General features: G+C 40.9%; 3 protein-coding genes across 3 annotated transcripts; 2 read left to right on the top strand and 1 right to left on the bottom strand.

The window, feature by feature from the left end:
- The first annotated feature begins 888 nt into the window (after nucleotides 1-888).
- LOC119498708 (heat shock protein beta-7-like) lies at nucleotides 889-3,088 on the top strand. Its single transcript, XM_037787781.1, has 4 exons — nucleotides 889-1,004; nucleotides 1,163-1,296; nucleotides 2,435-2,560; nucleotides 2,594-3,088. The coding sequence occupies exons 1-4, from the start codon at nucleotides 929-931 to the stop codon at nucleotides 2,603-2,605; spliced, it is 348 nt and encodes a 115-aa protein (XP_037643709.1). The 5' UTR covers nucleotides 889-928; the 3' UTR covers nucleotides 2,606-3,088.
- Nucleotides 3,089-4,636: 1,548 nt separating this feature from the next.
- cplane2 (ciliogenesis and planar polarity effector 2) lies at nucleotides 4,637-7,350 on the top strand. The gene is made up of 5 exons (XM_037787680.1): nucleotides 4,637-5,365; nucleotides 6,255-6,407; nucleotides 6,524-6,648; nucleotides 6,747-6,886; nucleotides 7,003-7,350. The coding sequence occupies exons 1-5, from the start codon at nucleotides 5,251-5,253 to the stop codon at nucleotides 7,223-7,225; spliced, it is 756 nt and encodes a 251-aa protein (XP_037643608.1). The 5' UTR covers nucleotides 4,637-5,250; the 3' UTR covers nucleotides 7,226-7,350.
- Nucleotides 7,351-8,108: 758 nt separating this feature from the next.
- On the bottom strand, nucleotides 8,109-12,613 carry si:ch73-15b2.5 (rho guanine nucleotide exchange factor 19). The gene is made up of 12 exons (XM_037764372.1): nucleotides 12,187-12,613; nucleotides 11,929-12,096; nucleotides 11,794-11,858; nucleotides 11,411-11,712; nucleotides 10,050-10,210; nucleotides 9,824-9,976; nucleotides 9,609-9,738; nucleotides 9,432-9,506; nucleotides 9,217-9,309; nucleotides 8,956-9,104; nucleotides 8,671-8,835; nucleotides 8,109-8,577 (listed from the first exon to the last, which is right to left on the bottom strand). Exons 1-12 carry the CDS (start codon nucleotides 12,402-12,404, stop codon nucleotides 8,532-8,534), a joined length of 1,725 nt encoding a protein of 574 aa, XP_037620300.1. The 5' UTR covers nucleotides 12,405-12,613; the 3' UTR covers nucleotides 8,109-8,531.
- Between the last annotated feature and the right edge of the window lie 688 nt (nucleotides 12,614-13,301).

Below are 13,301 nucleotides of genomic sequence, written 5' to 3'. Positions count from 1 at the left end.
ATTCCTTACATCTGTCTGGCCAACTTTTAATATTATTTGCTCACGCAACACCAGAAGTGACCTAATATATGATGACCTTTTCTGCCTACATCCTCACACAAATAAACGATGTAATGATGCCATACAGTACATAGCTCTTTACACGTTCATGCTCAAACCATGATGAACTATTCTTCATTCTATTACTTCACCACGACTGGTGAAAATCAAGAACAAAATTCAGACCTCAACATGTATCTATCTTGAAAGTTTGGTTTTCTTTATAATTTACCAGCCTCACAGAGCTCATTCTGGTGACGCCTGCCATCCGGACGGAGCTGATCAACCTCGATGACTTTGCCAAGGTGGAGCAGAATGTCACACCTACACATTACTGTGCTCCATCATTTCACCGTCACTCAGACATGTTAACTTCCCCCTCTGTAAGGTTTTCACTGGGGAGTTCAGTGTCATTTTTGTGACAAATCCTTGCCTTAAAAGCCCAATTACATTATAAATTTGATCTAAAAGATACTTTATTTGCGTCAAATTGTCACTTTTATCATAAGTTGTGAATGCTGGTTATCTCACCTGATAATTATAGTTTATTCCATCACACTGAAACAGCTCCACACCCTTTCACACACCTACACAAAGACTCATAGGCTCCAGGTCTGGGGTGCGGCTAGAAATTTAGGACCTCTTGGACAACAGTTCAACAACCGTTCTGACACATTGAATATCTACAAACCGTGTCATGTTCCAGTGCAGCTGAATCATTCAGGCACCGACCACACACACACGCAGACACACACACACACACACACACACACACACACACACACGCAGTGGCTCTCGGTAGACTATAAAAGACTCATATATAGTGACACAAGGGAGATTAGAATGACCTCTTACCGGAGATACAGATAGAGACACTTCCTGAGCCTGTATGGAGAAAGGTCGAGGTATTTCCTCTGAAGATTCAGGATCACCTCAGCAGACCTGTAGAGACAGCAAGTTTACAGGTCAGATAAACAAAGAACTGATTTTATATAGCATGTTTTACCTGATTTTAAATAAAATAAAATCAGTGAATTTTAGAAACCTGATGACTGCCGGCCTTTCAGTTTGTGTCATGTAGTCATCATCAAGATTTACAGGCTGTGAATGATTTCTGTTTCAGGCCACTCGTGTCCTACGGGGAAGATCCAGCTCGTTGGAGACATATTCCAGTTCACAGTCGATGTGAGTGAATTTTCTCCAGAGGATGTTATCATCACATCTTCCAACAACCTGATAGAGGTGCACGCTGAGAAGGTGAGCCATGCAGTCAGGCAGTCGGTCTGGTTTAGAAAATCTGTAATAGTGACCACAAAACAGTAAAGAGGCCTGTTGTTTGATTGCTTCAAAGGAATTATAGGTAATATGAGAGAAGTATTTTGAATTTCAGCTGCAGATTATTCTTCGCAGCCTACGTGAATGCAGATGAAGATAATATCGACAGAAATTAATTAAAGGGACTGTTTGTAACGTCTTACACGTATAAATCAATCCTGGCCGGTGTCCCATGCACGCTCGCATGTGGCTACGCTGTTCAGACTCAGACTCCGACACAAACTACACGGAAGCACCAAAACCATAAAGTTATATCTAGTGAAGCCCGTCTTGCAAAACAGTGTTGGCCGCGGGTGGAGGACGCGGAGGAGACCGTAGCTTTGGTCTCCAGGGCCAGAGATTTCTGCTGTGCTCTGCTCCTCTGCTCCTCTGCCCGCCTGCCTGCTTCCACTCACACGCCGCGCTCGTGCATGCGGCACACTACACACTGCAGGAGAGTTAGTAGCTCTGAGAATATCTAGTGAATGTACAGCGGACGTTTATGCAGAAATAAATGCTGCAGCTCCTCCAGACCAACAGAGGTTTCCCGTGTCTTGTGAAGTGACGAGGCTCCGCAGCGAGAAACGTTATCGTCTCGTTACCGACCGGATCAGCATTGATTCATGGAGAGATCTTCGTCTGGTCAGCTAACATTACTGCCAAGCAGGTGAAATATAGAGTGATATTGTGGTTTTAGCTGACGTGTGTCGCCTCACTGTTTTGAGCGATGCTCGTTCATGTCTATTTAGAGCGAGCACAAGCGCGAGCCCGACGCTGACTTTCGTGGATTTAACGGCCACAGGTGTCGCTGTTAACAAGCATTTCTGAAAGTTACAAACAGTCACTTTAATAGCTTGAATCTGATTGATTACTGGAGTTGGATTAGGATACAGAACATCTCAAAGTGACTTAGATTTAGGGCCTAACATTTTTTAAACTGTAAATTTAGAAGAACTGAAAGGTTAGGTTACCTGTGCTTACAACGTGTAGAAAGAAATGTGTAAAATTAAACACCTCTTTGAGTGTAACTTATTGTAACACACTAATTTCTGCCTTCCTTATATTCTCATTCTTCATGCAGCTGGGAGCAGATGGAGCAGTCACAAACACTTTTTGCCACCGATGCAAACTACCATCGACTGTGGACCCCACATCTGTGAGCATGACTGTGGAGAGCAGTGGGGCCCTGACTGTCAGAGCTCACAGGGTGTTATTATAATGCCTCATATCTCCTCACAGGGTGTTATTATAATGCCTCATATCTCCTCACAGGGTGTTATTATAATAAGGCCTCATCTCTCCTCCCTGCAGCTCAACGCTGGAGGTCAGCGACCTCTAGTGGTGGCCAAAGAGAACCACTGCACCATTCATGTACTACCGGAAATATGAAAACCATCCATGATTTGAACCCAACATTGGAAATGATATTTTCAAAAAAGTGTGATTTTCTATCCTTTTAATAAGGCTGCTCTCATAAACGTGATGTGGCAATTGAGGCCAAACAGCAGCGGACGGCACAGAAACCTGTGAATGATTGCTGAAATAAATGTAGGCCTACACATCTTTTGTTAACAGATTAACTGAGACGTCATCAACACGTCTGCTGCAACTGGCTTAATGTCAGTATGTACTCACTTTTTGTTCTCATCCCCAAACGACAGGTTATGTCAGGGGTCAGCAACCTTTACTATCAAAAGAGCCATTTTAGTCAAAATAAAAAAATAAAAAATTCTGTCTGGATCCGCAAAACATTTGATCATTGTGATGAAGGTAACACAGTTTATAGTCTAAGTATATAGTATATAAGTCTAATGCAGTGAAGGCCAAAGTGCAAATGTACTACGGAGTATTAGGGCCACATTGAGGGAAAAAACATCTGAGATATACAGAATAAAGTCATAATATTACGAGAAAAAAAGTCGTGATATTACGAGAATAAAGTCATAACTTTACGAGAAAAAAGAAAATAACTCGTAAAATTACTACTTTATAATATTGACTTTATTCTCACAATACTATGACTTTTTTCTCTTAAATTTATGACTTTATTCTCATATTACAACTTTCTTTCTCATGAACTTTTGACTTTATTCTCGTAATCTCTTATTTTTTTCCTCAATGTGGCCCTAATATTCCGTCGTACCGTCGTACTATAGACCTACAACAATGATAAATACAAATGAAAATGTAAACAATAAACAGTTATTAATTTCCATGTTTATAAATCCACAGGGAGCCACTGGAGAGGAGCTGAAGAGCCGCAGGTTGTTTAGAGACCCCTGTGTTAGGGGTTAGTGCCAGAAACAAAGTCGTGATTGACGACTTTTTGAAGCACCTGAAGGCAACATGATAAACTACAGAGAGGCAGAGGTGGACACACAAACACATGAAGAGTAGTCAACCTTAATACATCCATGTAGTCAACGACGAGACACAAATATTGATTTCATCCCATTTGAAATGCGCCATGAATCACACATATGATGTTTGTCAATTTAAAAGACACTTTTGTAAGTCAATAAAGTCTCAGTTTGTCGTTGTATCAGTTAGTTTAGTGTGAAACCGCTCATTGAACTACACTTCTCGTCTCACACAATGTGCGTCACAAAACACTAGCTAGCTAGCTAATTTATATGTTCCACTAATGAAACGTTATCTGACCTGCTGTGTTTCATCCAGAGACTCCTGCTCTTTATTATCAGCCTGGGAAGAGAAAGAAGGAGCGAGACCCGTTAAAAACACAATAATCCCAGCTTCACTGAGTGACGTCACTTACGCGACATTTGTAGTCTTTCTTATTCGTATTTTCACAGTCTGATACTTCAACAGTTTTACAACAAACTGAGACTTTATTGACTTGAAATATTATGTTTTAAATAGACAAACATCATATGAGTGAATCATGGTGCAGTTCAAACTGGATTTATTTATTATTATTTTGTATTGATACATTTACATTACAATATGGCATCGTACAGAACAGTCCACAACTACAAGGGAACAGACTAGCCTGGAAATTGGCATACAGTGCATAAGAGTGTGGATGAAGAGAGAAAACACCTCCAAAACAAACACAACAAAATAAAAATAAAAGTAAGGGAATGTGTGAATAGTGCTAATAGTGCTATAGGGGTTCTCTGTAAGGTTAAGATCCTCAACTAACATTGAAAGCTTCATAGCATTATTTTTCTTCATATGTTTCAGAGATGAAAAGTAAAGACACAGCTCCTCATGGTCTTGATTTCAGGAATCTATTTTTATGTATAAAAAAACTTTCCAAGAATGATTATGGAATTGATTGCCAGGTCATGTAACGGGATCTTTCACAATCGTACCAAATATAACATTTTCCTTTGTTAGATTAGAAACAATTACAAATTTAGTAGACAACCAATAATGCAAATTATCCCAGAAAGCATTAGCAAAAATACATTCATAAAATAAATGTTCTGTAGTTTCAATGTGTTCATCACAGAACGAGCAATTATTGTGATCAAAAGCAATTCAAACGGGATAAAAGAAATATTTGACTATCATACATATTAATTTGTTTCCATAATAAGGTCCCATGCATGGTGGTTTACCGGAAGTGACGTCTTGTGTTGCATGGAGACGTGACGTCAGGAAGCGGTTGTCAAGGGATGTTTTAGTTGACGGAAGTAGTTATCAGCTGGCTGCACTCTGACACTAAAACATGCTATTTACCGGCTACAGTTGTTCTCATTAAAGCGCGTTATGGTGACAAAAGACTGTCTACAGTGTTTTGATAGTAACAGTGGTTTCATTAGCTGTCTTCTGCTGCTATAAGTCTGACTTTATGTGATGATAAACTGACCGTAGCAGTGTGATGCTAGCTTTAGCTGAGCAGCACAGATAACGTTAACTAGTGATAACAGCATGGCACTAGTTCCTCCTTCCTCCGGATCGATCCTAGTAGCTGACTGGCATCGATGTAAAGACAGCAAAGAGTATTTCAGCAAAATCCTACACAAGAAGAGACGCAAACACTTCGGTATGATAAATAAACTGTAACATTTTGGTTGAATCACAGTGGTTTTTAAAAGCAGCATATCATTCATGTGTAACCAGGCTTTCATTAGACAACTAAGTATTTCAGGCTACATGTTTGAGACTTCACATGCTGACACTTTATAAACTTAACCAGAGACTTTTGTTGTCATTTCATCATTTGAGTCAGTGCTTCAGTGGGAAGCAGTCACAAATAAATGCATCTCTTATAGTAAATCTCCACTACCACTACCATAAAAGGTGTCCATAAAGGAAAACGTCCCTGATTATAAACATTAAATTGTCTTATGAGGCTATACAAATAATGTGTCGTAACTTATGTTTGAGGTTGTGTAAAGAGGAAACAGAACTATGTAAAGAAATTACATGTAACAAGCCTGTCTCAAAGTGTTTCAGTGTTCTGTTTTACAGGACAATCAACATGAAATCACTAATTACAAGATGGCATAACAAAACAGTCTCAGATTGTGGTTTGTGTATGTTAAATGCTGTTTTAAAGAATTTGTGATGATGTCTAATGACTCAGTTTTTCAACTCTGGATATTGATTTCCAGATTTCTAAGAGTGAGTTAAAATAATTTAAACTTGAAATAATTCAGGATTTCTATATACTGTAATTGTTTGGGAGTTACTTTCATGCTGTCATGTAGAATATAAAGAATTTTAAGACCTCTAAGTGACACTGTGATCTTTGACCAGCACACCATTTTGACACTGAAATACAGCATCAGCCGCCTGGGATACAACAACACAACTCTAGAGGTCCATGTAGAAAAGCTATTGCTGTAAAAGAGTATGATTGTGTAAAGTATGAATACCAAGCAGTACACAAAAGTAAATATTTAGGCGTCTCTTTTAAAACTTGTTTGCAGGCCTGTTGGAGTCTCCGGTGATGCCCCCACACGTAGCTGTGGACACTGTTCACTATAAGATCTTCATCTCTGGCAAGAGTGGAGTCGGGAAAACTTCTCTCGCTGCACGTCTTGCAGGACTGAATATTCCTAACTTGCACTATGAAACCACAGGTAGGTCCAGAATCAATGAGAGTTAGTTGCTTTTAGAGTCATTAACACAATTAAAAATCCTTCAGTTTAAAGGTTAATCAGATCAAACACATATTTCTCTCAATTTGTTGTTAAAGGTATTGAGACGACGGTGGTGTATTGGCCAGTGAAGCTGAGAGAAAATGGCAGAGTGCTTTTCTTCCGTCTGCAGCTGTGGGACTGTGGAGAGAACGCCTTGCGCAGATTTGACCATTTGCTCCCAGTATGTATACAATATAAAGATCTAGATCAAAAATAACTAAGTACCCTAACACCATCTACCAGACGTTTGGTCATATCACTGTTCCCTATGTCTTCCAGGCCTGTAAGGAGCAGGTGGACGCCGTCCTTTTCCTGTTCTCCTTCACTGACAGGACATCCTTTGATGATCTGTCAAATCAAATTGCAAAATGGACTGGAACATCTGAGGATCGTGTCGTGAAGTTGGTGGTTGGCACCAAGTATCCTCTGGTGTTCTTGTCAAAATGTCGATTTTATGAGACAGTTTCAGTTTAGGACTTACTTTATAACTACTATCAATACAGAGATGGACATTCCTCCTTAATGTTTCCTTCAGATTTGACCTTTTCATGCACTGTGATGTGGCAGAGAGAGACGTGAAGGACTTCCAGGAGACGTGGAGCTTACCGGTGCTGCGCGTGGGCGGGGAGGTCAGTGACGGGCTGGGTGACGTGGCCCCCCTCCTCAACTGCCTGGCGGAGAACCTGTGGCATCAGGACTGTGTTACGGCTGCATCAGCCAGCCACCATTCACTGCAGGAGGCAGTGACTCCACTTTAAAAGGGGACATATCATGAAAAACTCACTTTTTCAGGGCTTGTGCACATACAGTACATTTGTTACATGTTTTTTGTGGGCTGCTTAGGTCAGAAGACATGTGATTCAACAAGCCATTCAGATTTGGTTTCCCTTTCTATGTCACATGCAGGCTCATTAGAATATACCGACCACAGTTTGAGAACTACCTTTGCAAAGGTGCACCATATTTTTCCTCACAAGCCAATCAGAGCAGATTGGGCTTTTTAGGGAGGGGGTCTTAAAGAGACAGGCGCTAAAAAGAGCGTTTCAGACAGAGGGTGAATACAGGTATATTCAGACAGTTCAATGTTATTTTAACACAAAAGCATGTAAAAATGTTCTAGTAGAAAACCCGAAATACAAGTTTGAACCTGGAAATAAGCATAATATGTCCCCCTTTAATATTGAACATGATTTTTAAGGAGGCCATTGAGGTGAACTGGAGGTCTAAATAAGGTAATTCTGGGTGTTTGCATTTGAGGGATTACACTTAACAGCTGAACTGGGAGTGTTTCAGATTCCTCAGGATGAGATTGAAGAAGCTGCTGTTGAGATTAAATAGATTATTTCCTCTAAGGCTGTAATCACTGCTGTCGAGATTGATTTTTAATTCTGAAATGTCTTAAATTCTCCCATCTTATGTCAGCAGGGTGTTCATCATGATATGAGACCAGATATTGTCTGGGACTGTGGTTATATCAACGTGATACAGCTAAAATGCTTTCTTTTCCCTGGCATCTTTCCAGTGTTTCAGGGATTCCTGTTAATATATTCTAAAAGCACCAACACACAGTCAAAACATTGTTTGCTTAGTGGTTTTGTATTCAGTATTTTGTCAGTATTTCACAGTGAGAAGATCAGGGACTGTTGTCAAGTACTCGTTACCATCTTTATTCAGTTTGAGGCATTTTTGTGGCTGATATGACAAGGTCAGAAAATCTTTTTTTATTAGAAAAATAAAAGGGCACATTGCTTAAAAGAGGCTGTCATTTTAATACAAGTGAAAAAAATCTATTCCCAATAATAAAAAAGTATCCCTTCACATTTTGTGTCTGCTAATTGTGACAAATTCAGTGCATGTTTGAATCCTACATGTTGTGTCGTATGGTGCTCTAGAGTGCCTTTATCAAGATTACTAAGTACAGTCACGTTAAGATAAATCTAAAGAGTGAACAAGTTATCAAAGTCTTTCAATTATAAATAAAAATCAAAATATATATTAGTAATGTGCAAGTTAAAACGACCCAAGTTTGATGTATAAAATCAAAATGGCAGAATCAGGTTTCCATCACTGTTTAGACGACAGCGCTTTCATCCACGCCTCTTTATCTGACCTGCAATTAAATAAAAAACAAACAGATGGATGACTGGCTGCTAAAGGCGATTTATTAGTCATTAAAACTGTATAAAAAGATGTCCACTCGTACCTTGTGTGTGCAACAAGTATCATGGCGATCGGCTGTCCTGAGTGACTTTGAGAGAGATGCAACAGGAAGGAGTCTGAGGGTAGACCCAGGGTCGCAGTGTTCAGACGCTCAACGTGCACATGTCCCGGGAATTCAGCATGATCCATGACGATGAACCTCTGAGCCCTGACGTGATGTGGAGAGAGAGAAAACACAGTCTGGTTTAAAGTGTATTACCAAAACTAGGATGTGTGGTGTTAAAAAAAAAAAAGAAGAAAAGTAATGGTTAGTAATAGCCCCGTTTACTTTTTGGAGGAGATGATCAAAAGGTCACTGAAGAGGTGGAGGTACACGCTGATGGATGACACTCTTGAGTTGTAAGAGGTCTCCACAGTCAGCTGTCTCATGGGACCCTGGTGCACCAGAAAACGCCCGCTTACGACCAGAGGGACGGACTGGATGGAGGAAGAGGCAGAATTTACAACAGACTTGATTCTGTTATGTAACCTGCAGATGGCAATCAATTCTGTTAGAAATCTTAGTGAGAAAAAAAAAGAAACTTGTCACCTTAACTTTGCCAAAATCCAGCAGCATCTCCAGGCAGACCAGCTCCTCAATTTGTTTCATTTTTCGGACCCCCTTGTCACACTCAGTCACAATCTGGTCAGAGCAGACAAGAGACACCGTTTTTTGATCAATAACAAGCTCAGCTCATTCCGCTGTTCAGCTCCGTCTCAGCATGAATGCACAGATCCGAACACTTGAATGTAAAACTATATTACCTCATGGATGGCTTCTATTGCTTTTTCGAGGTTTGAAATTGAGTCAGAGCCTGGTTCAGTCAGTTTCAGGATGCTCTGAAATGAAAGAAAACCCAACAGAAACCTTAGTTGACTTCTGAAAGAAGTTAAAAAAAATATATATTTGGATGCATATTAATTCAAATATCAGCCGTCTACCTCAAGGATGAGTTTAATACGAGTAATTCTCTGGAAGGGAAGGATGAGGAATGACTTCAGGCTCTGTCTCTGGCACACTGGGTCACTCTCCAGCTTCTTGATTGAATACAGAAAGTCTCTGTTCTGCTGCCTTGAAAAAAGAAGAGATGTCATGTGATTGAATGTGTCTTATGATAAGTACCAGCAGCGATATCAAGTACAGAACAGAGACTTACAGCAGCTGGTTGACAAGAGCCTCTTGGTACATCATGTTAGTCACATACGGCACATAGAGGCTGCGAAGCTCGGAGCAGTGCTGCAGCACAATGTCTCCAACCTGAGATATTAACACACTCTCTCCCAGTCGAATCTCCAGATCCATAAGAAACCTAGAAGAGACAGGAAACCATGCTCAGACACCAATAAAATAGAAGAAGAGGTACTGGTATGTGGAGCTCTCACTTTTCACTGGCTGCCATCACGCGACGAATATTGGAAAACAAAACGTGATGCTCCATTTGTTTCAGGGTCCGTTTCAGGGGCTTCGACGCATAGAAGTGATTGACAGCAACTCCAAGGCTCCTCAGGTAAGACGCCTCAGAGCCGATCAACTCGAACATCGACTTCACAGGGAGAAAAATGAGAGAACAAGAATTAAGACAGACTTCAACTGTCACACTAAACCTTCAAAAGCATTGTAAACAGTGAAGAGATGAGGCTGATGGTTCTGTTTCTTGTTGTCAGGCAATCGCATGAAAAACACAAACTTGAATTGATCCTACCAACAAGTAATGCCTGTGCATTCAAAGCTCATTCCTCTTTGCCATAAACCTCCATTGTTTTCCAAAAACTATAAAAAATGCATAACGTGTATTATTCCGTCGCTGAAAATAGTCCCCAGCTAAATGTACTATTAACTCCTGTTTGACAAAGGTTTCCCAGAAACTACAGTGGCCATCTGTTTATGAAGCTACTGAGCCTTTAAAAAAAGGAAGCTGAATGCATGCAGAGGCCGAGTGCACCAGATACAGCAGGGAAGGCAGAAAGTATTAAAAGGTATAGTGTGTAGGATTTGACTGCATCTGGGGGTGTGGTTGCAGAATGCAACCAACTGAGTACCCCTCCGCTCACTTCTCTCTTTCTGAGACTGCGGTAATGTGAGCCGCCGAGAGCAAAACCATGGTAAGACTGTTTGCCTCTCTCAGAGGTCACCTTTACCATAATAACACGACTTTAGGAGCAACGGAAGTCAGACGGCGGCTGATGGTACCACAGTTTTGCACTCTGCGGCTCACGTTACTGCAGTTTCACAAGTGTGACGGAGAACTACGGTGGCCTTCAGGTAACGTAAAAACGCTAAAGGCTCTCTTTGGAGACTTTGGCCAATCACAGGTCATTTCAGAGAAAGAGCGTTCCTGTTGGCTGTTCATTCAGCAGAGGCAGCTGTCAATCACTCGCAAAATCTGATCCAAAATGCTGTATGCTGATCATGAGCGTGGTTATCCAACAGTAGCCTAACATACACGTCAACATGCTGAAAAGATGGGTACAGCAGGTTTAGCCATAAAGCTGAGCATGACACGCTATAGGTCTGTTCAGTGTTGCCATACTTTACACTTATGACATTAGTAGCAAATAGCTTGTTTTTTTTTCTGAGCATTTCAGTGCCACAAGGCCAATCATTTTTTTTTACACTTCTGTCTTGTTCATTTTTATGTCATCTGATTTTAATGTCACAAGATTCCAATTAGATAAGGCTGCTCTAGAATGCATCATATTGGTTATAATGAAGTGTAAAACATGAAATAATGAGCTTTCCACACCTCCTGAAGGCAAATCTCTCTGGTTGTCAAGCTGCCGAGCAGGCCGGACGCCTTCACCTCTTCAAGATCTCGCCAAAGGGTGCATGGAGTCACCCTGACTGTGTGAGGTAGAGGCGAGGATGGAGTCGCTGAAGCTCGAAGGTTTAATTGAGGGGATGTAGCTTCAGAGCTGCATTGATCGAGAAGACGGGACTGCAGACCTGGCAGATGCTGGGGCGTTATCAGTTCAGACACAAAACTCTTGCTCAGTCTGTACAGATCATCTCTCACCGCCTGCAGGCAGTAGTCCTGATAGAGTGGGACTGCAGGAACAAATGCAGACTTTAGGTAATTTAAAGGTTACACTATTCAATAACAGACAACAAGGAGAAAGGTAAACTTACAGAAATTAATGTACTTTGACTGGAATGTTAAAGTCAGCGCTTCCTCCTCAGCTGGATCTGCTGCCCTGCGTTTATTAAGCAGGCCACATTTAGTTGAAAGTAGAACAGATTATAAAGATTTACAGCATCTCTTACCCTTCTGTACTTTCATCCTCATCATCTGATGGAGACAAAGCTGGATTGTCCTCCTCAAGTCTCGGTACGGAGAACAGCTTGGGCACATATGCACCGTGCATTTTTTTCAAATCCAACGTGCGCATTAAGGCCACCGACCTGAGAGCTGAAGACATGTCTGTGGGAGGACTAAAAAAAAGGACAAATATATTTCATATTCACAATCTTACAAACAAAGTTTACTGACGTTTTCTAGATGCCCCATGTGGTCCTCCTTACCTGCAACCCTCATTCAGGGAGTCACTGCCCTCACCAAGGCCTCCGGTGTCCTCCTCTGTGCTGTTTGTTTCCAGAGAAAACCCTGGAGAAAGTGGCTCTCTTGTCTTCATGGTTTGTAATTGTGAAATCAAATGATTCACTGGATGACTATCTCCAAAGTAGGAGTGTTGATTGGAGAAACACTGGCTGTTTTCATCTGTACAGTCAAATTGAGCCATAACGCCTCAGTCTGGAACTGCTCTTTCACACAAGGCCGCCACCACCAGGACTCTTTATATTCAAACTATGACCAAAGTGCAACAGTGGATGTGTTTATCTACTGAAGCATTCTTCATTTGCACCAGAGCCACACCGTCGTCAGATGCAGTCTGAGCTTCACTGAGCAGCAATCACTGAAACAGGAAGCAGGTGTGGCTCTTTTGTCTAGTTGTGTCCCAGTTCAAAATTGAATGAATGGTGGCTTGCTGGTCTTTTATGGATGTAAATGTAATGTTTTAGGGTTTTAGACTGTTGGTTGAACAAAACAAGCAATGTGTCGATGTCGCCTTGGGCTCTGAGAAATTCAGATTTTTCCCTGTTTTCAGACATTTGATAGGCCAAATGATTCATAAAATAAAGACGATTGGCAGATGAACTGATATTAGTCACAGCCCTAATTCTTAGCAGGTTTTGAGTAAGTAAGGTGTCCACATTACAAAAGTGGCAAAATATATTCAAAAAGGTCAGTTTGCATACCTGAGAAACACCATTTTCCCACAATGCATTACACAAAGGAGCTTCTCACATTTAGGGAAAGAATAAAATATTTCAGGGCCCTTCAATGTACATTTGATCTGGGATTAGGCTCCATATTTAGTTTTAGGATTGATTGGTGCACAAAAGAGTGCTTCTTCAGTCTAACCTTATTAAATCGTGGAACCTTGTATCTCCGATTTGATGGTAACAATTCATATTCACTCTTCAAAACATGGTTGGAGGTCAGAGACGATGGTGTTTTAGCCAGCCTTATTATGTTATTATGATAGGCTGATTCATAGAGTTTCTCAAGGGGTTGACCTACAATCTTTGAGCAGATTTTCATTTGGTGGAGCAGTTTTGACTTTAAAGTAGTGGAC

The sequence above is a fragment of the Sebastes umbrosus genome, chromosome 1 (assembly GCF_015220745.1).
Source record: "Sebastes umbrosus isolate fSebUmb1 chromosome 1, fSebUmb1.pri, whole genome shotgun sequence".
Classification (NCBI taxonomy): Eukaryota; Metazoa; Chordata; class Actinopteri; order Perciformes; family Sebastidae; genus Sebastes; species Sebastes umbrosus.
This window is presented reverse-complemented; position numbering and strand designations above follow the sequence as displayed.